At 41.7% G+C, this 25,134-nt stretch overlaps 2 protein-coding genes across 6 annotated transcripts in view; both read left to right on the top strand.

Annotated features, from left to right (window-relative positions):
* ttc39a (tetratricopeptide repeat domain 39A) overlaps window positions 1–15,489 on the top strand; it is a 42,173-nt gene extending 26,684 nt beyond the window's left edge. For all 5 annotated transcript variants that reach the window (XM_035782086.1, XM_035782093.1, XM_035782078.2 and 2 more), the window contains 16 exons: window positions 2,742–2,873; window positions 4,240–4,283; window positions 4,649–4,716; window positions 4,864–4,928; window positions 5,022–5,121; window positions 5,307–5,372; window positions 5,494–5,602; window positions 5,799–5,866; window positions 6,356–6,415; window positions 6,644–6,805; window positions 7,030–7,121; window positions 12,015–12,135; window positions 13,062–13,173; window positions 13,278–13,392; window positions 13,543–13,659; window positions 13,827–15,489. In XM_035782086.1, the coding sequence (XP_035637979.1) occupies window positions 2,742–2,873; window positions 4,240–4,283; window positions 4,649–4,716; window positions 4,864–4,928; window positions 5,022–5,121; window positions 5,307–5,372; window positions 5,494–5,602; window positions 5,799–5,866; window positions 6,356–6,415; window positions 6,644–6,805; window positions 7,030–7,121; window positions 12,015–12,135; window positions 13,062–13,173; window positions 13,278–13,392; window positions 13,543–13,659; window positions 13,827–13,944 (1,549 nt within the window). In that variant the 3' untranslated portion in view covers window positions 13,945–15,489. The remainder of the gene's footprint in view (window positions 1–2,741; window positions 2,874–4,239; window positions 4,284–4,648; window positions 4,717–4,863; window positions 4,929–5,021; window positions 5,122–5,306; window positions 5,373–5,493; window positions 5,603–5,798; window positions 5,867–6,355; window positions 6,416–6,643; window positions 6,806–7,029; window positions 7,122–12,014; window positions 12,136–13,061; window positions 13,174–13,277; window positions 13,393–13,542; window positions 13,660–13,826) is intronic.
* A 591-nt stretch (window positions 15,490–16,080) lies between these two features.
* The window catches only part of rnf11b (ring finger protein 11b), a 37,915-nt gene continuing 28,861 nt past the window's right edge, over window positions 16,081–25,134 (top strand). Inside the window, exon 1 of the mRNA XM_035782064.1 lies at window positions 16,081–16,584. Coding sequence (XP_035637957.1) covers window positions 16,462–16,584 — 123 coding nt within the window. The 5' untranslated portion in view covers window positions 16,081–16,461. The remainder of the gene's footprint in view (window positions 16,585–25,134) is intronic.

Genomic DNA, 25,134 nt, shown 5'->3' with positions numbered 1-25,134 from the left:
CTAAAAACCTGTTTTTGCATTGTCATTATGGGATATTATGTGTGGATTGATGAGGGGAAAAACGATTGAATCACTTTTAGAATAAGACTAACGTAACAAAATGTGGGAAAAGTCAGGGGGTCTGAATACTTTCCGAATGCACTGTTGAATGCACTGTTGAATGCACTGTTGAATGCACTGTTGAATGCACTGTTGAATGCACTGTTGAATGCCCTGTTGAATGCCCTGTTGAATGCACTGTTGAATGCACTGTTGAATGCCCTGTTGAATGCACTGCTGAATGCACTGTTGAATGCACTGTTGAATGCACTGTTGAATGCACTGTTGAATGCCCTGTTGAATGCCCTGTTGAATGCCCTGTTGAATGCACTGTTGAATGCACTGTTGAATGCCCTGTTGAATGCACTGCTGAATGCACTGTTGAATGCACTGTTGAATGCCCTGTTGAATGCACTGTTGAATGCACTGTTGAATGTCCTGTTGAATGCACTGTTGAATGCACTGTTGAATGCACTGTTGAATGCCCTGTTGAATGCACTGTTGAATGCACTGTTGAATGCCCTGTTGAATGCACTGTTGAATGCCCTGTTGAATGCACTGTTGAATGCACTGTTGAATGCACTGTTGAATGCACTGTTGAATGCCCTGTTGAATGCACTGTTGAATGCACTGTTGAATGCACTGTTGAATGCACTGTTGAATGCACTGCTGAATGCACTGTTGAATGCACTGTTGAATGCACTGCTGAATGCACTGCTGAATGCACTGTTGAATGCACTGTTGAATGCCCTGTTGAATGCACTGTTGAATGCACTGCTGAATGCACTGCTGAATGCACTGCTGAATGCACTGCTGAATGCACTGTTGAATGCACTGTTGAATGCACTGTTGAATGCACTGTTGAATGCACTGCTGAATGCACTGCTGAATGCACTGTTGAATGCACTGTTGAATGCACTGTTGAATGCCAATGACTATATACTTCAGAAAGGATTCACACCCCTTGACTTCTTCCACATTTCGTTGTGTTACAAAGTGGGATTAAAATTGAGGTTTTTTTTTGTCAACAATCTCTCAAAATGGAAGAAAAATGTTAACAGTTGTAAAAAAATAAATAAAGCACTAATACAGTATATCTTGATTAGATTATTAGTAGATTAGTATTCAACCCCTTAAATCAGTACATGTTAGAATCCCGTTTGGCAGCGATTACATCTGTGAGTCTTTCTTGGTAAACTTTGCACACCTGGATTGTACAATATTTAGATTGTACTATAATTCTTCAAGCTCTGTCAAGTTGGTTGTTGATCAACTTGACAAGTCTTGCCATTGATTTTCAAGCAGACTTAAGTCAAAAATGTAACTAGGAGACTGAAGAACATTCAATGTTGTCTTGGTAAGCAACTCCAGTGTATATTTGGCCTTGTGTTTTAGGTTAATGTCCCGCTGAAAGGTGAATTTGTCTCCCAGTTTCTGTTGGAAAGCAGACTGAACCTGGTTTTATTCAAGGATTCTGCCTGTGTTTAGTTCTTTTCCATTTATTTTTATCCCAAAAAACTCCCTTGTTCTTGCATGATGCAGCCACCCCCATGCTTGAAAATACGAAGAGTGTTAGTGATGTGTTGTGTTTGCCCCAAATATAACGCTTTGTATTCAGGGCATATAGTTAATTTCTTTGTCACATTGTTTGTTGTTTTACTTTTGTGCCTCGCATGTTTTGGAATATTTTTTATTCTGTACAGGATTCCTTCTTTTCACTCTGTCAAATAGGTTAGTATTGTGGAGTAACTATAATGTTGTTGACCAAATCCTCAGTTATCTTCTATCACAGCCATTAAACTCTGTAACTGTTTTAAAGTCACCATTGGCCTCCTGGTGAAATCCCTGAGATGTTTCCTTCCTCTCCGACAACTGAGTTAGGAAGGACGCCTGTATCTTTGTAGTGACTGGGTGTATTGATACACCATCCAAAGTGTAATTGATAACTTCACCATGCTCAAAGGGATATTCAATGTCTGTTTTTTATTTTTACCCATCTTCCAATAGGTGCCCTTCTTTGTGAGGCATTGGAAAACCTCCCTTGTCTTTGTGGTTGGATCTGTGTTTGAAATTCCCCGCTCGACTGAGGGACCTTACAGACAATTGTATGTGTGGGGTACAGAGACGAGATAGTCATTCAAAAATCATGTTAAACACTACTTCACACAGAGTGAGTCAATGCAACTTTTTATCAAATAAAGCTTTATTTATATAGCACTTTTTGGATGCAATGCGCTTCATAGGAAAAAACATTTAAAAAACTAAAATAATAACTGAAATATTTACAACACAACAAATAAGAGGTTAAAAACAAAAGAGTAACAATAAAAACTGAAAGACTCAAAAAGGTGTAACTTGTTAAGCACATTTTTATTTCTTAACTTATTTAGGCTTGCCATATCAAAGGGGTTGAATACTTTTTCAGCTTTTAATTTTTCATTAATTTGTAAAAATGTCAACAAACAAAATTCTACTTTTACAATATGGGGTATTGTGTGTATGCCAGTGATAAAACAAAATGTGGAAAAAGTCAAGGGGTGTGAATACTTTCTGAAGGCACTATACTTGTGCTCCTCCTCTTTTCAAGACTTGCAAAGGAATATTTTTTGTTGAGTCATCTGATTGCATTTTGAGGAGGCAACAATAGCTGCTAAAAATAGAGCTGAATATTTCTGTGCTGTCTTTTTTTCCCCCCTTCCTAGAACCAAAGACAGCATGTACCATGCACTCACATACGCCACCATACTGGAGATGCAGGCCATGATGACCTTTGACCCGGAGAACATCCTGGCAGCTGGTAACACCATGAAGGAGGCTCAGGCAGTGTGTCAGCGGTAAGAATCATTTGTAAAGGATCCACATTCAAAGAGCAGGAAAATGTCTCCGCACCCTTCCAGTTAGATGCACATTTCTTTAATTGTGGATGAGCTTACGTCAGTCTACCTTCATCAGAGCATGATGAATAGTGGGACAGATGAGGCCACACAGTGAGCCAGTGGTAATTACAGACACCTGTGGTAATCTAAAGTACCACTAGATGTCATAATATCAGAAATACAGTACAAATACTATAAAATATTCTACACGTATTTCTACTAGAACAAAATCCATGTACAAGTAAAACATTTGGTGTTCGTATAAGGAACCCATATTTTCAAAAAGAGAGCAATACAGCCGAAAAGAGGCATTAAAAAATGGGTCCACATAAAATATATCGATTTTCAAAGTTATTTTTATTTAATAAATTCAAAAACAAAGGTTTTGACTTGGTGGTAAGGCTCTCTTATCAGATCTATTCAATCATGAAGAGAGGAACTTACGATCAAGTGAAACCACTTTGTGAATTGTGTAACACATGTTTTTAACCAAGTAAGTCTCATTTAACTCATTTAATTATGAACAACAACAATATACAGAGGAAATCCATTTGGCTCTTGATAAACCTGGCCATTCCACTGGTGAGGGCCTCTGGCTAATTTGGGAGATGTCCATCCTGGTCTGTGGTGGCTGGTGAGCTCCATGTTCTGTGAGATAATCACAGAGTAGATATCACCCAGGCTCTATCAGATCTTGCTGGCTGGGGGAGTTTGAGTGGCCTGTAACAGTGAGTGAGCTCTGGAGTCAGTGTGTGAAATGTCCTGTACGGACGCGCCTTTCCAAAGGCTGGAACACACACACAAACTCCCGGACTGGGCCTGCCACACCTTCTGAGACCCTGAGGGGGAACCCCATGACACAGCCATCTGCCTGGCTACAAGGCCCAGGACCCTGTGTTAACCTGGGAGACGCTCTACATCTTACCAACATAAGGCATGGAATGTGGCTGGGCCACACTGATTTGCATGAAATGTAGATATCTATGCAAATACAACTTTTACAGGAGCTTTAATGTTTTCCCATGGATCACAGTAAACCACTCATTATACTTGTGTATCTCCCTTAAGCCATGTTATTTGTCTAATTCTGAAACCTGATTTTAGTTAGAAATACTGTCTGTCAATGTCTGTCTGAATGTGGTTACTACATATCACCGTTTTTCAATATCCAAGCACAGGAATGTGTTGAATTCCCAGAATCTTAGCTCACACATCCACAGACTGGTGTTGAGTTGTTGTGAACAAACACTGCTATATCTGTCTCATCAAACACTGTAATGTGGCATGTTGGATTTGGTGTATAATGAAGTGTATTCTCTCCCAGGTTCCGCAAGAAGACAACCTTTAGCAATAGAAACTCCACAGAAGGTTAGTATAGTTAAAACATACTTACTTCAGTACATTCCACTTAGACATAGACATATTATTTTATCACAGGCCTCTTATCTTATCACTCATTTTGCGAGTGTAAATTGAACAAAGTTTTTTTATAGCTGTGTATTCCTAAGTAAATAAAACGCAGCTGCTGTGATACTGGAGAATATACTCTGTTTTTGAGTGATTTTAATGTATTACTCCATTGCTTCAAGCCATGATGGTTGTCCACTAGTTGTTCAGTAGTTGAGAATACAGTTTAAAATGTGTTTCTTGTCTGTGGGTTTATTGTGCAGCCTCCTGCTGATGTAGTGGTTTCAGTATGTCAGAAGATAATTGTGCTGTCATTTTCACCTCAGAGGAACTCCACGCTGAAGTCTGCTATGCAGAATGTCTCCTGCAGAGGGCAGCTCTCACCTTCCTTCAGGTAACCCACTGCTACCACAACATCAGTAACACACATCCACACACTCTTTATCTCGCTGAAGCACTGATACAGATTTAAAAGTTGATTGTGCATTTATGATATTGTTCTTTGTATCCTTAAACGTTTTCTTTCCCCCTGTTTTTGTAGGATGAAAACATGGTCAGTTTCATCAAGGGAGGAATTAAAGTGAGGAATAGCTACCAGACATATAAGTAAGTACTCTTGATGCAGTGCATGGCCCTTATAGTGCATTCCCCTTATGTCTCAACTCATACTATAGTAAAGAATGTATATCTGTATTTCAGAGAACTTCATACGGTCCTCCAGTCCTCAAGCTACGTCCAAGGTGACAATCATGGGCATTTTGAAGGCGGGGTCAAGCTTGGAGTGGGATCCTTCAACCTGGTGAGGGAAATGCTTCATGTCACAAACGTTTGCTGGGCTAGTTGACTGTATAGAAGGACCTTTTGGGGTGTTATGGCTATAGCTACTCTGTGTAACTCAAAGCATGGTCCTGATTGGTACAATATGTAATTGTGTCTGGCTCATCTTCTCACTCTTCCACTCCTGTGTTCTTGGGTTTTGTACAGATGATCTCCATGCTGCCCACTCGGACCCTTAGGTTGCTGGAATTTGTGGGTTTCTCTGGAAACAAGGTAGATCTCCTACTGTTAGGCAGGTGGCCCTGAGATGACATGTGAGATGCTGGACTAGACTGGGCTGGACTGGGCAGGTTTAAGCTAAGCCCTCTGTGTCCTGTGTTGTGTGTGTCTGCAGGAGTTTGGCTTGCAGCAGCTGACGGAAGGCGCAGCAGGGCAGACGTTCAGGTCCTTCCTGTGTAATATGCTGCTGCTCTGCTACCACACCTTCATGAGCTTCATCCTGGGTGAGAGAAAGACTGGTGTTTTCACACATCAAATGTTACCACACAGACCTTTTCAACTGCCAAAACAAGCTCTATACTGTAGCCTAGCCACATTCTGGTTGGTGGTCACCTCTACAAGAAAGGAAAACCCTGGTCATATCTTGCAGAAATGTCTTAAACTAACATGAAATAACATTTTTCTCCTCGCGGTCTCCAGGCACTGGGGAAGCGGATGTGGAGGATGCAGAGAAACTCCTTCAGCCATATCTCAAACGGTATCCTAAGGTCAGTGAGAACATTGTAGCATGTACACTGAGTATACAAAACATTAAGAACACCTGCTCTTTCCATTATATAGACTGACCAGGTGAATCCAGGTAAAAGCTATGATCCCTTATTGATGTCACTTGTTAAATCCACTTCAATTAGTGTAGGTGAAGGGGAGGAGGCAGGTTAAATAAGGATTTTTAAGCCTTGAGACATGGATTGTGCCATTCAGAGGGTGAATAGGCAAGACAAAATATGTAAGTCCCTTTGAATGGGGTATGGTGGTATGTGCCAGGTACACTTTTTGTGTCAGGAACTGCAACACTGCTCGGTTTTTCACGCTCAACAGTTTGTATCAACAATGTTCATAATGTTTGGTATACTCAGTGTACAGTTCAAATATATTCCAGTTGTATTGATTTTGTGAAACTACTCTGAATTATTTAGTGCATAGGCCTGTACACACACTCTGTCCCATCAAAACAGTTCATAGTGTGTTGTTTTTAGGGATCCATCTTCTTGTTCTTCGCTGGTCGAATTGAGGTTATCAAAGGAAACCTGGATGCTGTGAGTGTGGATCAATGATTCTGACTACTACCAAAATGATTTTGTATTTAGACTCCAAATCTGGCCAGCTGTCACGTGTGTGTGTGTGTGTGTGTGTGTGTGTGTGTGTGTGTGTGTGTGTGTGTGTGTGTGTGTGTGTGTGTGTGTGTGTGTGTGTGTGTGTGTGTGTGTGTGTGTGTGTGTGTGTGTGTGTGTGTGTGTGTGTGTGTGTGTGTGTGTGTGTAACAGGCTATAGTGCGATTTGAGGAGTGCTGTGAAGCTCAGCAGCAGTGGAATCAGTTCCATCACATGTGCTACTGGGAACTGATGTGGTGTTTCACATACAAGAGACATTGGAAGATGGCCTACTTCTATGCTGATCTGCTCAGCAAAGAGAATGCATGGTCCAAGGTGGGACATTCTGGAGTAATTGTATTTGTGCATATCAGTTCAATATAGTGCAGTATGAAGGACGTCTGTTTCAGTACAGTAATGGTTGCACTATTTTGCTGGTAAATGCGATATAGATTTGTTTGTTTAACAGCTTTTAATGTATTCCGCTTAGCCTTTAGAGGGACAAATCTATGTTGATGCTTACAGAGTTGCGGTAGTAAAACATGCACATTTCCCTCCAGGCAACATATGCGTATATGAAAGGTGCCTACCTCAGCATGCTGACCAGGGAGGAATGCCAACCATTCAGGGAGAGCGAGGTAGCGCTATTCAGGTAGGTCACTGCAACAAAGTCAATGATATTTCTCTGTAAACAAATGAACAACAGACTTTCAGCATGCTTATAGAGAAGGGCACTCAACAAATGACTGATGATTGGTTGAAAGAAATTGATAATAAGAAGATTGTGGGAGCTGTACTGTTAGATTTCAGTGCAGTCTGATATTATTGACCATAACCTTTTGTTGAAAAAAACGTATGTGTTATGGCTTTTCAATCTCTGCCAAATCGTCGATTCAGAGCTATCTAAGGTGCAAATGTCAGTTGGCTTTTCACAGCCAATCATTCAGAGTATCTCTACCACTCCTGCTGTATCTAGAGAGTTGAAAACAGCATGTCTGGGACAGGTAGCACGTCCGGTGAACAGGTCAGGGTTCTATAGCCGCAGGCAGAACAATTGAAACTGGAGCAGCAGCATGGCCAGGTGGACTGGGGACAGCAAGGAGTCATCAGGCCAGGTAGTCCTGAGGCATGGTCTTAGGCCTAAAGTCCTCTGAGAGAAAGAAAGAGAGAGAAAGAGAGTGAGTGAGAATTAGAGAGAGCATACTTAAATTCACACAGGACACCGGATAAGACAGGAGAATTACTCCAGATATAACAGACTGACCCTAGCTCCCCGACACATAAACTACTGCAGCAGAAATGGGGAAGAGTACCAAAACATTTCTGCAGCATTGAAGGTCCCTAAGAACACAGTGGCCTCCATCATTCTGAAATGGAAGAAGTTTGTAACCACCAAGACTCTTCCTGGAGCTGGCCACCTGGTCAGAGAGGTCACCAAGAATCTGATGGTCACTCTGACAAAGCTCCAGAGTTCCTCTGTGGAAGTGGGATAACCTTCCAGAAGGACAGCCATCTCTGCAGCACTCCACCAATCAGGCCTTTATGGTAGAATGACCAGATGGAAGCCATTCCTCAGTAAAAGGCACATGACAGCCCTCTTGAAGTTTGCCAAAAGACACTGAAAGGACTCACAGACCATGAGAAACCCAGATGGTCTGATGAAACCAAGATTGAATTCTTTGGCCTGAATGCCAAGCGTGACGCTGGAGGAAACCTGACACCATCCCTATGATGTATCATGGTGTTGGCAGCATCATGCTCTTGGGGATGTTTTTCAGTGGCAGAGACTGGGAGACTAGTCAGGATCGAGGCAAAGATGAACAGAGCAATGTACAGAGATCCTTCATGAAAACCTGCTCCAGAGCACTCAGTACCTCAGACTGGGTTAAAGGTTCACCTTCATACAGGACAATGACCCTAAGTACACAGCCAAGACAGTGCAGGATTGGCTTCGGGACAAGTCTCTGAATGTCGTTGAATGGCGGCCCAGCCAGAGTCCGGACTTGAACCCGATCTAACCGCTGGAGAGATCTGAAAATACCCGTGCAGCGTTCCTCATCGAACCTGACAGAGCTTGAGAGGATCTGCAGAGAAGAATTGTAGAATCTCTCCAAATACATGTGTGCCAAGTTTGTAGCTTCAAGAAGATTTGAGGCTGTAATCGCTGCCTGTCACGAGTGGCGCTCGGCGGTCGTCGTCACCGGCCTATTAGCTGCCACTGATTGTCTTTCCTCCCCCTCCTTGTATGTTTATTGGTAGCACCTGTTTATGTATGATTAGTTTGTCTTTATTAGACAGCCTGGTTGTTGTGCGGGATTATTTCAGTGTAACCTTCGGCTCTGTTGTAGAGGTACGTGTTAGTGCCTGGTCGTGATTTTTCCGTTGTACATTTTCATTCCCTGTGTTTGGGGCCGTTACTATTGTGAGCACCCTGTGGTGCGTTGGTGCTATTAAAGACACACAGCATTGCACTCTCTGTCTCCTGCGTTTGACTCCACACCCACGACACCCGGAGCATTACACTGCCACAGGTACTTCAACAAAGTACTGCGTAAAGGGTCTGAATGTAAATGTGATATTTCAGGGGGGTTTTGGTAGGTTGTTTTGCAAAGAAATCAACTTGTTTTTTGCTTTGTCATTATGGGATAGTATGTGTGGATTTATGATGGAAAAAAACTATTTGTCGTGTCTTTGGCATCATTTAATTGAAGACTGTTATTTTATCAAATCAATTCTCTGTTATTATTATTACGTGATTAAACTAATCATGTAAATGTAATTAACTAGGAAGTTGGGGCACCAAGGAAAATCTTCAGATTACAAAGTTATACTTTTCCTAATATAACTCTTCAGATATTTTAATATTTGATCAATTAGTCTTCTAATTAATGAATTATTCTTTACCTCACGTTAGTCTCATTCCAAACTTCGTAAATTGTTGGTTATCTGCATGATCCCAGCCTTCACTATGAATCATCCAAACATCAATTGTCTTAATCATTTATTTACTAACTAACTAAATAATCACAGACATGCATAAACAAACAAACAGTAGATATGGTTACAAGGAAATGATAGGGGAGGTTCCCTAGTGGGCTAAGCAGATATGATGGCTTGGTGGACAAAGGGAAGTGGGTGTGGACTGAGAAGGGCGCGAAAGACAAAAGAGTCACTACACAGTTGATAATTATATGAATTGAAATGCTAATCCTCTGCACCTTTGAAGGCTCACTCATTCAGGAATAATTTAAATCAATATATATATTTACGCTCAGTGTGTCGTAGGGATCTCTGTTGGAAAGTTAGTCTCTCCATCTGCTTCCAAGAAGTATTTAAAAAATATATATTTTACCCCCTTTTTCTCCCAAATTTCGTGGTATCCAATTGGTAGTAGTTACAGTCTTGTCTCATCGCTGCAACTCCCGTACGGACTAGGGAGAGGCGAAGGTCGAGAGCCATGCGTCCTCCGAAACACAACCCAACCAAGCCGCACTGCTTCTTGACACAATGCACATCCAACCCGGAAGCCAGCCGCACCAATGTGTCAGAGGAAACACCATACACCTAGCGACCTGGTCAACGTGCACTGTGCCTGGCTCGCCACAATAGTCACTAGTGAGTGATGAGACAAGGATATCCCTGCCGGCCAAACCCTCCCAAACCCGGACGATGCTGGGCCAATTGTGTGCTGCCCATAGGCCTCCCGGTCGCGGCCGGCTGCGACAAAGCCTGGGCTCGAACCCAGAATCTCTGGTGGCACAGCTAGCACTGCGATGCAGTGCCTTCAACCACTGTGCCACTCGGGAGGCCGTAATGGTCTGAATACTTATGTATTGTATAAGGTATGTTTTTAGTTGTTCCAATAAGTTTTTCGTGGTTAGAATGGATACTTCAGAGTCCCATTCAGAAATGTTCTTATAGATAGATGTTTCGGCGGTTGTCGGTCCTCACATCTCAGGTTAACATAATTTCTAGCTGCAGACTAGTAATTAGTATCTAAGATTTGCTCTTATTGTCGGGATTGGTAGTCTCAGTGTTTCAACAACCATTACAACCTTAGCTTAAACTAAGGTTTTTGTGGTCTCTACTCAACCTTCGCTCCCTCAGCTGACCGAGGTATGCATGGTCTGAAGTGGGTTTCTTCAGGTGGGGGTTTTATGCGTAACAGTAGAAAAGGGCTGTCCCATGAGCCAGATCATGTCTGTGCTGACGGGGGCGGGCCAATGACTTAAACTTTGACGGAAATACAATTCTCTCGCATTAACGGTTCAACATCACATTACATAATTTCACAAATAGTTTCATCTTTACTCATTTATTTTATACAATAATTAGACCCACACCTCATAACGGAGGCTCCTGTATAAACAGAGTTATGGTCATGTGGCTGTATTGTCTTTCATGAGGTCACAACATGAAACAAAACGGACCGGGTCGTAGCTGGCTACTCCACCGACCATTTACACATTCTCCAAAACATGGATATTGTTCAGTTCTGAAGTTCTGTGATGTAGAAGAATTTCCTTTGTTCTACTGTGAAACCCTCTCTCTATACTGCCTGGCCATGAGGAGAAAGTCTCCTCCAGGAATTTACAACCTAAGATAACAGAACCTGGGTGTAGGAGGGAGAGTGAGAGAGAGGGGAGGTGGTACTCGCTATACCCAAAGAGGGCCACACCATGACAAATTTAATCAATTTTTAAATATATTTTATTGATTTAATTCACCTTTATTTAACCAGGTAGGCTAGTTGAGAACAAGTTCTCATTTACAACTGTGACCTGGTCAAAATAAAGCAAAGCAGTTCGACACATACAACAACACAGAGTTACACACGGAATAAACAAACATAGAGTCAATAATACAGTAGAAAAAGTCTATATACAGTGAGTGCAAATGAGGTAAGATAAGGGAGGTAAAGGCAATAAATAGGCCATGATGGCAAAGTAATCACAATATACCAATTAAACACTGGTGTGATAGATGAATAAGGATGTAACGTAAAAAAATTAATAAAAAAAAAAGTCAAGAGTTCTGAATACTTTCCGACACAGCACTGACACACACACTTACCCCACCAGACATGCCACCAGAGGTCTTTTCACAGTCCCTAGGTCCAGAGCAAATTCAAGGAAACGTACAGTGTTATACAGAGCCATGAGTGCATGGAACTCCCTTCCATCTTATATAGCGTAAGTGAACAGTCAAAAAATATACAAAAATATATTAAAAAATAAAGCAACACCTCATGGCACAACAGCTCTCACCCATGTGACCTACTTGTTGTGTGTATGTACTGACATGTATGTGTAACTGATAGATGCGCACACACACACACACTACATGTTAATGTTTTTAAATGTATGTAAATTGTAAAAAATAAAAAATGTCTGTAATGTCTTCTTCGTTATGTGTCGGACCCCAGTAAGACAAGCTGTCGCCATTGGCGTCGGTTAATGGGGATCCTAATAAATAAAAACAAAAAGAAGTCATTCTAACCAAATGAATCTTTATCTTATATTTATCTATTGTCTATCCATTCCAGGCAGGTACATGGGCTTAAGCAGAAAATTGCTGGAAAGTCTTTGCCAACTGAGAAGTTTGCCATCCGAAAAGCCCGTCGCTACCTGACTGAGAACCCAGTTACACTACCTGCACCTCCTCTGGTCAGTACAAGTCTCCGAAACCCGGCCCTAGGTGACTTTTTTGGCATCGAAGAACTGAGTCGCTGCCTACGTCATTACCTTATTTGCTTAAATAAAATGTAAAATGTAGCTAGCAAGGTTATTTTTAATGAGTGCATTTCTGAAGTGGGAAGTGCATCGACTACCTTCACTAAAACCACTGGAACGGTTTTGCCTGCAAACTTTGGTTTAAAATCGCAATGTTCTGGCATGTCTGCCTTGTGATTTGTTGAGAGAGTTGTCTGTCTGAAGAGGACCCACCACGGAACAAATTACTTTCCATTATCGAAGTTGCCAAAAGAGTCCGTCATTGCCTCCCGGGTGGCGCAGTGGTCTTGGGCTGTGCCACCAGAGACTCTGGGTTCGCACCCAGGCTCTGTAGCAGCCGGGAGCGACCGGGAGGTCCATGGGGCGACGCACAATTGGCCTAGCGTCGTCCGGGTTTGGCCGGTAGGGATTTCCTTGTCTCATCGCGTACTAGTGACTCATGTGGCGGGCCGGGCGCAGTACACGCTAACCAGGTCGCCAGGTGCATGGTGTTTCCTCCGACACATTGGTGCGGCTGGCTTCCGGGTTGGATGCGCGCTGTGTTAAGAAGCAGTGCGCCTTGGTTGGGTTGTGTTTCGGAGGACTAATGGCTTTTGACCTTAGCCTCTCCTGAGCCCATACAGGAGTTGTAGCGATGAGACAAAATAGCAACTACTAACAATAGGATACCACGAAATTGGGGAGAAAAGGGGGTCAAATAAAATAAAATGTAAAAAATTAAGTCTGTCATAGAAACCAGACTCTAGTTACTGTTGGCTAGGGTCTGGTTTTCAAGACTAGATTAGTACTGCGTGGTCTGACCGCATGTTCACTATTACAGTGTAACTGTGACACCCTGTGGCCTTGTCTGTCCTCTGCAGGAGATGATGTATATCTGGAACGGCTACACAGTCATCGGGAAACACAAAGACCTGACAGAGGGCATGCTGAAAACACTGGACGAGGCACAGGCGAAACTCGAAAGTAGCCCAAGTAAGTAACACAAACTCATGTCCCCCTTAGAGACTTGATATTGCCTCTACACAGTCTATTGTGAGAGAGTGATGGGCCTGAGTGTCGTATGTTGTGTTCCTCAGGGACCGAGTTCTCCATAGACGACCAGTGTCTGCTGAGCCTACTTAGAGGTCTCTGTCTGAAGCACCTGGGACACCAGGAGGAGGCTGAGCACTACTTCACCCTTGTCCTCTGCAAGTGAGCTCAAAACACACCAATATTGAGCACATACTCCAATTTTCACATGACAGTAGAAGAGACCTACTCGATTACTATTCCTTACAAGTTTAGCAAATACTTCCTTTCTTGTTTAAATCCTGATCTCTGCTGTATTTTTACTCTTGTCAGTGAAACACAGATCAAGTTTGATCACTACTTGGTTCCCAATGCACTGCTGGAGCACGGGCTGCTATGTCTGGAACAAGGGAGGAAGGAGGAGGGAATCAAACTACTGGAGACAGCCAAGTGAGTGTCTTGGTTCTTACACAACATTATTATCTCTACCCATCCCATTACAGTAGTTCATTGGAATTCTTAAACATGACTTGTTTACAATAATTATATTAGAAACAGATAGTTAAATCATCTGGTCAAGCTGTTTCATTGATCTGCTCTTTCCCAAATATTTAAAGGCAAAGTTACAAAAACTACTCCATGGAATCGCGGACACATTTCAGAATCCAGGCTGCTTTGCACAAGGCCAAGGCCACAGGCGAGAATGGAATTCACACCATGCCCTCCAGCCCATAGCTGGAGGGCATGGCAGGCCCAAAGTCCAGCCATCCCAAAGTGCACAGCCCAATGCAGCAGGGATGAGGCAGAGTACCAAACCACCCACTACCAGCAACAAGTGCTTGACTTGCCAGCCATCAAGCTTTCAAAAAGACACACAACACTACACTATTACACTAAACAGTCAAAAGTATACAGACACTAGTATTTACTCAGACAAAGAAAATCTACGCAATATATAGAAAATACCTCACTAATAGATGGAAATTTACAGGGTCTCATCCGTCATTGCAAAAACCTATTCGTTACCAATGCCTGAATATTCTCCCTCTAGTACAAATACATAAATTCACTGACAAACATGCATTTTCACACCTGTCACAAGGGTTTTTGCAACATACAGTATTCGAGTGGTTAACGGTATTCTCCTTCCTGGGTTTTAACCTCTGCTCGGAGCTAATGACTAAAATCACTGTGTCCAATCTTGTCTTGGGTTGACAATGTTCTATGGCAGATAACCTCCTTCCCTAATGCTTTTATCTCTGTGATTCTACTGGATTTATTCTTATTTCTTCATTTTCACCCTCCTTTCCCCACTCTGAACAGCTCAATGGAAGTTTCGGCACATTGGGTCAACTGAAACACTTTCTGTGAAGGCATGCATGACCAGTCCAACTGAATTTTTGTGAAAATAGTGCCCACTGACTGCACAAAGTTAAGTCATCCAACCGTGCAAACTCACATTGCAGGAATACACGTGTGATGGTTAAGGGGTTATTTTGTCTGTATTTATTTATTAACTGTAATGGCGCCTTTTACTAAATTGTCTCGTTTTAAGTGGACAGATGAATGTGTCTTTTAGAAAGGCAGACTCCTTCCTTGTTATCTTAATGTGGACACAATCCAGCAGTACTTGAGCTCAAACAAACAGTTCCATCTGTAGTAAGTGAAGCGTTGACAACCACTAGAGCCTTCCATATATATAAATATACACCTCCAACATCAACCTATACAAGAATGACTTATAGGAAACTATTATATATTAAATAGTTCCTTTCCTGTGTAATAAATGAGCTAATAGACTGTGTACGACCAATGTTATTTGTAATTAGATTTTTTTTCTCCTTTTTCATGTTCTATGATTATTGAAACTTTATGTACAACAAGATGAGTATCCAACCCCAAGCACTAGAATGGTGTCTCAAGTTTAAGTGTAATCAGAGATGATTTATTCATACTTAGAATATGGTTTTGGGTGAAAGCAATTGACCTGTCATTCATTTAGACTTTTCTAACGGGCGGAGGAAATGTAGACATTGATTTATTTTAAATATAGAGATGATTGTAGTTTGGGATGTTCAAATTATTATGTTAGACATTACTTGTTTTGTTCCATGGTTTTCTTTGAATTAACTGATATTAGTACAAACAATCTTATTAGCACTGTGATGTTGAGGTCAGCATATTATATGGGAACTGGCTACTAAACAGATTGACATTCCTGGGCCTGTACATACTGAATGTTTGCTTTTTAATTTAAGATTAAATGATAAGTAGCTGAAATTGAGTCTGGTTATTTTTTTTACTCTTGTATGAGCCATTTGCTTTTGGATGAACTGCACTCTGAACACCAAGCTGCTGTCTGGTTTTCAAATTGGTATTGTTTGTGTACTTATTTCATATAACAGTATAAAGTGACTAGGAACAGTCAAAACTGCCATATTAGGCAGCCAGGAACCAACTACGACGTGCTGTAAGGCACGTTCAACTCAACTGTATCCCCTCCTTCAATAAAACACAGAAATTACAAATATATTGCATTTAACATAGTAGGTATAGGCATTTTATACCACAGTAACTGCTACTGAAATAACGTTTCCATGTGATTACGCACTACTACTAGTGTACATGCAGACGCAGTTATGTAGAAAACTGCCAACGAACAACTAACTATCAATCTGTACTTAGCTACATACTTGCTTGTTACATTGTAATTCATGTTAAATATGACCAAATATAATGATGTATCATTTTTTTAACAACGGTCTGATTGGTGAGATGGTGGAGAGCTTCCTTAATACAGATGGCAGTTGATTGGTCCGTGCATCAAGGGGCGGTGTTTCATGTTGCTACGTTCGTTACCTTCCCCGCGTTTGACGGAGCTGGAAAGTCCCTTTCAAATGGTCTTCAGTCTGAAGATGAGAATCCGTTTTTAGAGCATTAATAACTAATAGGTGTTTAGCATTATTACGTTCAACCTGCACACAGGCGTTGTGAGAGTTCTATCTAGCAAACAACCGCTAAATCACTTCAGTTTGAGGGTGTACATTTGCTAGGTGGCCAGTCAGGCTCTTTGTGTAGGGATGTTTTGTTTTTGTTGAACATCACAGCTCTCCTAGCTTGTTAGATCATTTGCAATGTGTTGAAGCCCATAATATTGATAGCATACGGTGCGAATTTTGACTGAAAGGTTAGAAAAAGTCGCCTGTGGGCGTTGCAAAGCGACAAAGATATAAGGAGTTTGACGTCGAGGAGATGGGGAATTGTCTAAAATCTCCAACCTCGGATGATATTTCCTTGCTTCATGAATCACTATCGGATAGAGCTAGTTATGGTGATGGGGCAGATCCAGATCAGGAACCACCGCCACCATACCAGGTAGGTCATTAGCGAATAGCTACTGGTTAGCTTGCTGGCCAGCTATACAGTATTTAAATAAATTCAAGGTTTGACATGCGAAGGATTTTTACAAATTGGTGCTGCCTTTATTATGTGGCGCTGGCAGCTGGCTAACCGAAGTAAAAAAAAAAACACTGCACTCAAGCTTGCCAGCCAGTTATGATTTTCAGATGTTCATGTAAACAGTAATAACCAGCTGACTCTGGGAGATATGGCAGGTATACATACACACACAGCCTTACATTGTTTATCAATGCTGCACACAACCATCAACTAGCTGTCCTTTTACATTATCATCTTGTTCTATTTCTACAGGATTTAGGGGTGTAATGACAAGTTTACTATTGCTGCAGTCTTTAGTTTTATCAGACCATCATGTCTTCCTTCATTACATATCATCATCACAGAACACTGACCCAAGGGACTCATGAGATGCAAATGATCTAGCAATGCATTTTATGAGACCAGCCATGTAGTCACACACTACAGCAAAAAGAGCTTGGAGATGCTCATCATACTCCTGGAATGAAGTGTATGGTCTGAAGTGTTGAGGGAGAGACGAGGCAAAAGCTGGCTGTTTTTTAAGCTCAAGCTAGAATCCAAAAATATACTTGAAACAGGCCTAGACCAAAGACTACAAAAGCACCCACCTTTGCTTTTAGCTCAACAAAGAAAGATAACTTCAAAAGTAGAATTATCTTCAGAACTTGTAAGCTCCCTGATACAGGCAATGGCAAAAGCCTACATTGGAGAACACAGATTGAACTCTTATGCTGATGAGAAAACAGCAGTCTTTGTGCTCCCTAATTTCTTTTGGACCAGGTTGTTGCAGGTCATTGTCATTATAATAATCCAAATATGGATTCCTTTTCTGTAAGTCGGTCATGTTACGAAAGACTTTAGCCAGGAAGGAAAGAGTGTCACCAGGTTAATTCCTTATCTCAAATGTGAAGATAAGCATGTTATACACAGATCTTGATAGCTGGAGTCCTCCTGCCGGAACCTTTCCAGTAAAGGTCTCCAATGGCCATGGCTGACACGGATGTCAGCTTCCACAACTCCCAGAGCTTTGGCCGAGTAGGTAGTCTTTCACCATAGTCTCCGGGTCTCATGTGACACCAGAATTATCCATGAATTAGTTTGAGCCTACTTACCAGAGTAGTACAAGACTGTAAGACGTGTTCAAGAGAACATGAAGTCTGATCATACACATAGCTTGCACGATGACGCATACCTAACTCATTTCGAAAAAGTAATTTTCCTTATAACTTATCTGTTTAGATGTTCTACTAATCTACATTTAGAATATGTCTTTGTTCTTAAAAAATTGACATTACAAACAATTTACCAACCGGTAGAACTGAAGTTGACTGCATATGTCAACATTATAAGGGAGTACAGAACAGAATAAGTCATTTTTATTTTACCAAAATGCAAAGACCTATAATACCCATGAGGCCATTTAAAAGCCAAGGGAAAACAGCCTCTCTTAAGTGGCATATGTCCAGATTATACCCCATAATACAAAGAAAACAAACAAAAACATTTTACTCTCATTTGCACAGAAATGCAGATTCACACACCCCGGATACTGTGTTTTTCTGCTGAAAACCACTCGTCTCTCATTTTCTCAGAATTTCAGTGTTTACTTGAGTCCCTTGGGTCCAGGATCAGGAATTAATAAGAAGGGCTGGAATTCAAGTCTGGAGCTGATTTTCCAGTAACAGACTGGATGGCAGGACGCATTGTGCAATATCCTGGTTAAACAGCTGAGGCTCTTGTTGGATTTTTCAACACTAACTGTCTTGTTTGAACCATAGCTTGAGCAAAGGAAGGCCAGATATCTACTTTAGGACCCACATCATTTCCAATTTAGACACTTGCCTTGGGCACTCGCCAAGCATTTTCGATTGCACTTTCTTCTTTTAAACAGAGACCTGCCAATGCTTGGTATGTTTGGAGAGCCTTGGAGCTGCACTTCTCTTGCCCATTTTCATTAAACAGCTGCACAGTTGCACTAAGCTTTGATTGAAAAGGTCTATAATCATCAAACCTTCAGAGTAGAAAACTGGTATCATTTACAAATAAACCTAGGCTATGGTTAGACAAAAATGTAGCATATAATAATAAGCAAGTAATGTAAGAAATCACTTGATATTAGACTAGGATTTTTGTTGTTGTTGTTGTGGGAATAAATACCATTTGATTCCTTTACAGTTCTCAGCCCAGCAGTGAGGCTGTAAACACCAATAATGTTGATTTTCTTTTTTTCTTTTTTCTTCTTCTGGTAAATAATTTCTTAATAAACAAGACTGACACATCCTCCTTGATTACCAGCTCAAAGGAGATGTTTATTGGGGGATTGTGTTACTGTCATCACCCTCCACTGCGTGGTGATCTGAGGAAGAAGGCTCCCCTATTATTTACTGTGTTACTCTGCAGTCTGTTGTGAGAGGAAGGGGTGTACAGAGCTAGTGGTCATTTGGATAGCAGCTGGCGAGAGTGCTGACTGACTGGGCCAGAGGAGATAACTGCCCGTCTGTGTGAGTGAAGGGGGGCAGGGTGTGCTATATATATATATATGTATATTTAATTTGTATTTATTTAACCTTTATTTAACTAGGCAAGCCAGTTAAGAACAAATTCTTATTTACAATGACGGTGTACCAAAAGGCAAAAGGCCTCCTTTGGGGACGGGAGCCTGGGATTTAAAAAATAAATAAATACAATATAAATATTGGACAAAACACACATCACAACAAGAGAGACACAACACTACATAAAGAGAGACCTAAGACAACAACATAACAGCAAAACATGACAACACAGCATGGTAGCAACACAACATGACAACAACATGGTAGCAACACAACATGACAACAACATGGTAGCAACACAACATTGGGCAAAGTCAACAGCACAAAGGTCAAGAAGGTAAAGACAACAATACATCATACAAAGCAGCCACAACTGTCAGTAAGAGTGTCCATGGTTGAGTGTTTGAATGAAGAGATTGAGATAAAACTGTCCAGTTTGAGTGTTTGTTTCAGCTCGTTCCAGTCGCTAGCTGCAGCGAACTGAAAAGAGGAGCAACCCAGGGATGTGTGTGCTTTGGAGACCTTTAACAGAATGTGACTGGCAGAATGGGTGTTGTATGTGGAGAATGAGCGCTGCAGTAGATATCTCAGATAGAGGGGAGTGAGGCCTAAGAGGATTTTATAAATGAGCATCAACCAGTGGGTCTTGCAACGAGTATACAGAGATGAACAGTTTACAGAGGAGTATAGAATGCAGTGATGTGTCCTATAAGGAGCATTGGTGGCAAATCTGATGGCCGAATGGTAAAGAACATCTAGGTCCCATCACTGTAGCTACTGTCAATCAAGTTTCCTGACATGACTAATCCGAGATCTATTTACCTCCTCACCCAATGACAGAGCAGAGGCCCTCTTTTATTGATCATATTCAGTATAGCACAAAGGCCTTTATCCTATTTTATTGATCATATTCAGTCCAGCACAATAGCAATTATCCTGTTGTCAGTGTGTTTTATGGTTTGACCTCATTGGATTGAAAACCATGCAGATATTGAAAAGGCTGCCTGTCACAGCCGGGGCTGGAGGGGAGAGCATGATCTAAGACTTACCAGCAGCGTGTGCTGGCCTGGACTGAGAACTAACACTAAATCTCCCCTCAGAGGTGTCATGAGGCCTGGAGGAAAGAATTGGAGGCAAAAGGAGGAGAGAACCTGTATCACAGTCACTGCTCTGGTGAATGGAAGTCTGGTCAACGTTTTGCTTTGAGCCAGCAAGATCAGTTCGGGCTGTGAAGAGGGAAAGTTTTTGCTTTGGAGGGGCGGTCTAATGAGCTGTCAGACCTACTGCTGGCGGGAGAGAAAGGTGAGCTAGTGATGGCAGAGGGCAAGAAAGCAATGAAAACAAAGCTTCGATTGGAATAGATGCTGACTTCACAATGTTTAAGACACTCACATTCACACCGCTGTACCAATAGTGAAAGGAATATATGGGGATCATTTAAAATAATAATTCCTCACCAGTGAATTCCTCAGATGTGACCGACCGTTTTTGTGTGGAGCTGCTCTGGTACCTGGTTCACCTGCAGATCCTTGGTCTCCCACTCCCACAGTGAACCAGCTGTCTAGCCTCACTTGCCTGGCTGTGCTTCCATAGAAATGCTTGAGGATAGGAGATGCAAAAAGAGATCAGTATTACTGTACTCTTGTTTCCCTGTTGTACTGCACCGTCTTGCACAGTGTGTCCTCTCTAACATTGTTGATTTGCAATAAAGTATCTTATTGTGTATAATGATAAATGTTTATCCCAGGCTCTGGCAACTGGGACTAGTTTTCTTCTAGTGGAAATCACATTTTTTGGTATGCTTCAAGAGAAATGACCCTCCTCAAATGATCCAGTACAAAGACAAAATATACTTATTTTTATTTTATTTTATTTCACCTTTATTTAACCAGGTAGGCTAGTTGAGAACAAGTTTGCAACTGCGACCTGGCCAAGATAAAGCGTAGCAATTCGACACATACAACAACACAGAGTTACACATGGAATAAACAAAACATACAGTCAATAATACAGTAGAACAAAATAAAACAAAAACTCTATATACAGTGAGTGCACATGAGGTAAGTTAAGGAAATAAATAGGCCATGGTGGCGAAGTAATTACAATATAGCAATTAAACACTGGAATAGTAGATCGGCAGAAGATGAATGTGCAGGTAGAGATACTGGGGTGCAAAGGAGCAAAATAAATAAATAAATACCAGTATGGGGATGAGGTAGGTAGATAGATGGGCTGTTTACAGATAGGCTAAGTACAGCTGCAGTGATCTGTAAAATGCTCTGACAGCTGGTGCTTAAAGCTAGTGAGGGAGATGTGAGTCTCCAGCTTCAGAGATTTTTGCAATTCGTTCAAGTCATGGGCAGCAGAGAACTGGAAGGAAAGACGACCAAAGGAGGAATTGGCTTTGGGGGTGACCAGTGAGATATACCTGCTGGAGCGCGTGCTACGAGTGGGTGCTGCTATGGTGACCAGTGAGCTGAGATAAGGCGGGGCTTTACCTAGCAGAGACATATAGATAACCTGTAGCCAGTGGGTTTGGCGACGAGTATGAAGCGAGGGCCAACCAACGAGAGCGTACAGGTCGCAATGGTGGGTAGTGTATGGGGCTTTGGTGACAAAACGGATGGCACTGTGATAGACTGCATCCAGTTTGTTGAGTAGAGTGTTGGAGGCTATTTTATAGATGACGTCACCGAAGTCGAGGATCGGTAGGATGGTCAGTTTTACGAGGGTATGTTTGGCAGCATGAGTGAAGGATGCTTTGTTGCGATTTAATTTTGGATTGGAGATGCTTAATGTGAGTCTGGAAGGAGAGTTTACAGTCTAATCAGACACCCAGGTATTTGTAGTTGTCCACGTATTCTAAGTCAGAGCCGTCCAGAGTAGTGATGCTGGACGGGCGAGCAGGTGCGGGCAGCGATCGATTGAAAAGCATACATTTAGTTTTACTTGCGTTTAAGAGCAGTTGGAGGCCACGGAAGGAGAGTTGTTTGGCATTGAAGCTCGTCTGGGGGGTTAGTTAAAACAGTGTCCAAGGAGGGGCCAGAAGTATACAGAATGGTGTCGTCTGCGTAGAGGTGGATCAGAGAATCACCAGCAGCAAGAGCAACATCATTGATGTATACAGAAAAGAGAGTCGGCCCGAGAATTGAACCCTGTGGCACACCCATAGAGACTGTCAGAGGTCCAGACAACAGGCCCTCCGATTTGACACACTGAACTCTATCAGAGAAGTAGTTGGTAAACCAGGCGAGGCAATCATTTGAGAAACCAAGGCTGTTGAGTCTGCCAATAAGAATGTTGTGATTGACAGAATCGAAAGCCTTGGCCAGGTCGATGAATACGGCTGCACAGTAATGTCTCTTATCGATGGCGGTTATGATGTCGTTTAGAACCTTGAGCGTGGCTGAGGTGCACCCATGACCAGCTCGGAAACCAGATTGCATAGCGGAGAAGGTATGGTGGGTTTCGAAATGGTCAGTAATCTGTTTGTAAACTTGGCTTTCGAAGACCTTAGAAAGAATAGGTAGGATAGATATAGGTCTGTAGCAGTTTGGGTCTAGAGTGTCACCCCCTTTGAAGAGGGGGATGACCGCGGCAGCTTTCCAATCTTTGGGAATCTCAGACGATACGAAAGAGAGGTCGAACAGGCTAGTAATAGGGGTTATAGGTTATCATGCCTGTATTGTACATTCTTCAAGTATGAACACAATGAAGGACATGTTCCTTCGAAAAGATGTGAGTAAGACTGACTGTAATCTGGAGGCCTTACAACATTGTGGCGTTCCCAAATTATATATTTAAATGTTACGTCAGAACTAACAGACGAAGGACAAACAAACAGGCCTTTGTCAGCCAGGCCAGCCTTGACCAACATGGGGCCAGTCGGTCAGCCAGTAGAGTGTGTTTACTGTTCCTGTTTGAGAGATCCCCAGGTCTCCTTACTGTACTGCTGTATGTAGAACAACTCTGCACTGGTGCAGCCTGTTACTACTCTGACTGTCTCAGGCTCTGATTGGCTGTTAGATATACACTTGTTTGTTTAACCTTCCCCATTGAGATAACCAACTGTTTCCCCCTTCATACCTCTAGCTCCCGTAAGTGCTAGTGACTGAGGCGACATGTTGAGGGGCTTGAGTGGGGGGTAACTTGGAGGGTGGCCAATGTAAACAAATGTTTCAGTGGCAACATTTGTTCATATTCGGGTTTATGATGTGGCGTTTAGCTGTACTGATAGAATAATCAGTCATTTCTACCTTAAAAAGCACATCTCAGATTGTTCTGGAATTGTTAATGCAGTTAGAAAAAGGTTAGATTAGCATTCCTGCAACATTATTTCGTTGAAATATCATTTGAACTCTGAGAAATTAAGCGAATTGATTGCAAATTGGGTATTTTAAAATTATAGGATTCATATAATATTCAATAAATATAGTACATGACATCCAATTTGGACCCAGAAAAATTTGAACAATAACAAAGACGCCAATCCCAAATCGACAACGATTGCACATTTTCCTTTTCAGTATGTATGGAGCTGCGGCTCAGAGTATTATTTCTTCATCCTGTGAAACGTATTCTCAGTGAATTTGGTGATTGGATTTTTTCCCCCTGTTCAGCAAAATGAGTTGTTGAAGGTTTATGTCCCATCCTACATCCTGATATTACCAGGTTCTGACCACTAGATGCTGTTTCTGCTATTAGATTATTTTATTTTAAGTCTCTCCCCCACCCAATGTTAAAGTGATATTTTTCATCCAAATTACAAAATTACATTGGTTTCCTTACCCTGTAAGCAATCTATGGATAAAAAAAAAATCAAGACAGCTGTGATTGAACAAGGAGTTTCGGTACAATTTTTAAAATGCTGACAGATCATTTGTTCGTTCAACATGGTGGGATCTTTTTGTGTCGGTAAAATTAATTATGCGAGAAATAGCAGTGGAAAAGCCTTTATCCGCATATATTGATATAATATCCATCATATCAAAGTCAATTTGGAGTCACATGATATTGTGTGAGGTCCTCCCTCTGCGAATCGGGAAACCATACAGTTTATTTGGCTACAGTGCCTTGCAAAAGTATTCATCCCTCTTGGCATTTTTCCTTTTTTTTTGCATTACAACCTGTAATTTTAAATGTATTTTTATTTGGATTTCATGCAATGGACATACACAAAATAGTCCAAATTGGTGAAGTGAAATTTTAAAAATTACTTGTTTAAAGAAATTATACAAAACCCCACAGAAAATGGTTGCTATGAAGCCCCTAAATAAGATCTGGTGCAACCAATTACCTTCAGAAGTCACATAATTTATTAGATTGCACACAGGTGGACTTTATTTAAGTTCACATGATCTCAGTATATATATACACCTGTTCTGAAAGGCCCCAGAGTCTGCAACACCACTAAGCAAGTGGCACCACCAAGCAAGCGGCACCACGAAGACCAAGAAGCTCTCCAAACAGGTCAGGGACAAAGTTGTGGAGAAGTACAGATCAGGTTTGGGTTATAAAAAAAATTCAGAAACTTTGAACATCCCACAGAGCACCATTTAAATCCATTATTAAAAAATGGAAAGAATATGGCACCACAACAAACCTGCCAAGAGAGGGCCGCCCACCAAAACTCATGGACCAGGCAAGGAGGGCATTAATCAGAGCGGAAACAAAGAGACCAAAGATACCCCTGAAGGAGCTGCAAAGCTCCACAGCGGAGATTGGAGTAGCTGTTCATTGGACCACTTTAAGCCGTACACTCCACAGTGGGCTTTACGGAAGAGTGTCCAGAAAAAAGCCATTGCTTAAAGAAAAAAATAAGCAAACACGTTTGGTGTTCGCCAAACATCATGTGGGAGACACCCCAAACATATGGAAGAAGGTACTCTGGTCAGATGAGACTAAAATTGAGCTTTCTGGCCTTCAAGGAAAA

The sequence above is a fragment of the Oncorhynchus keta genome, chromosome 1, assembly GCF_023373465.1.
Source record: "Oncorhynchus keta strain PuntledgeMale-10-30-2019 chromosome 1, Oket_V2, whole genome shotgun sequence".
NCBI lineage: Eukaryota > Metazoa > Chordata > Actinopteri > Salmoniformes > Salmonidae > Oncorhynchus > Oncorhynchus keta.
This window is presented reverse-complemented; position numbering and strand designations above follow the sequence as displayed.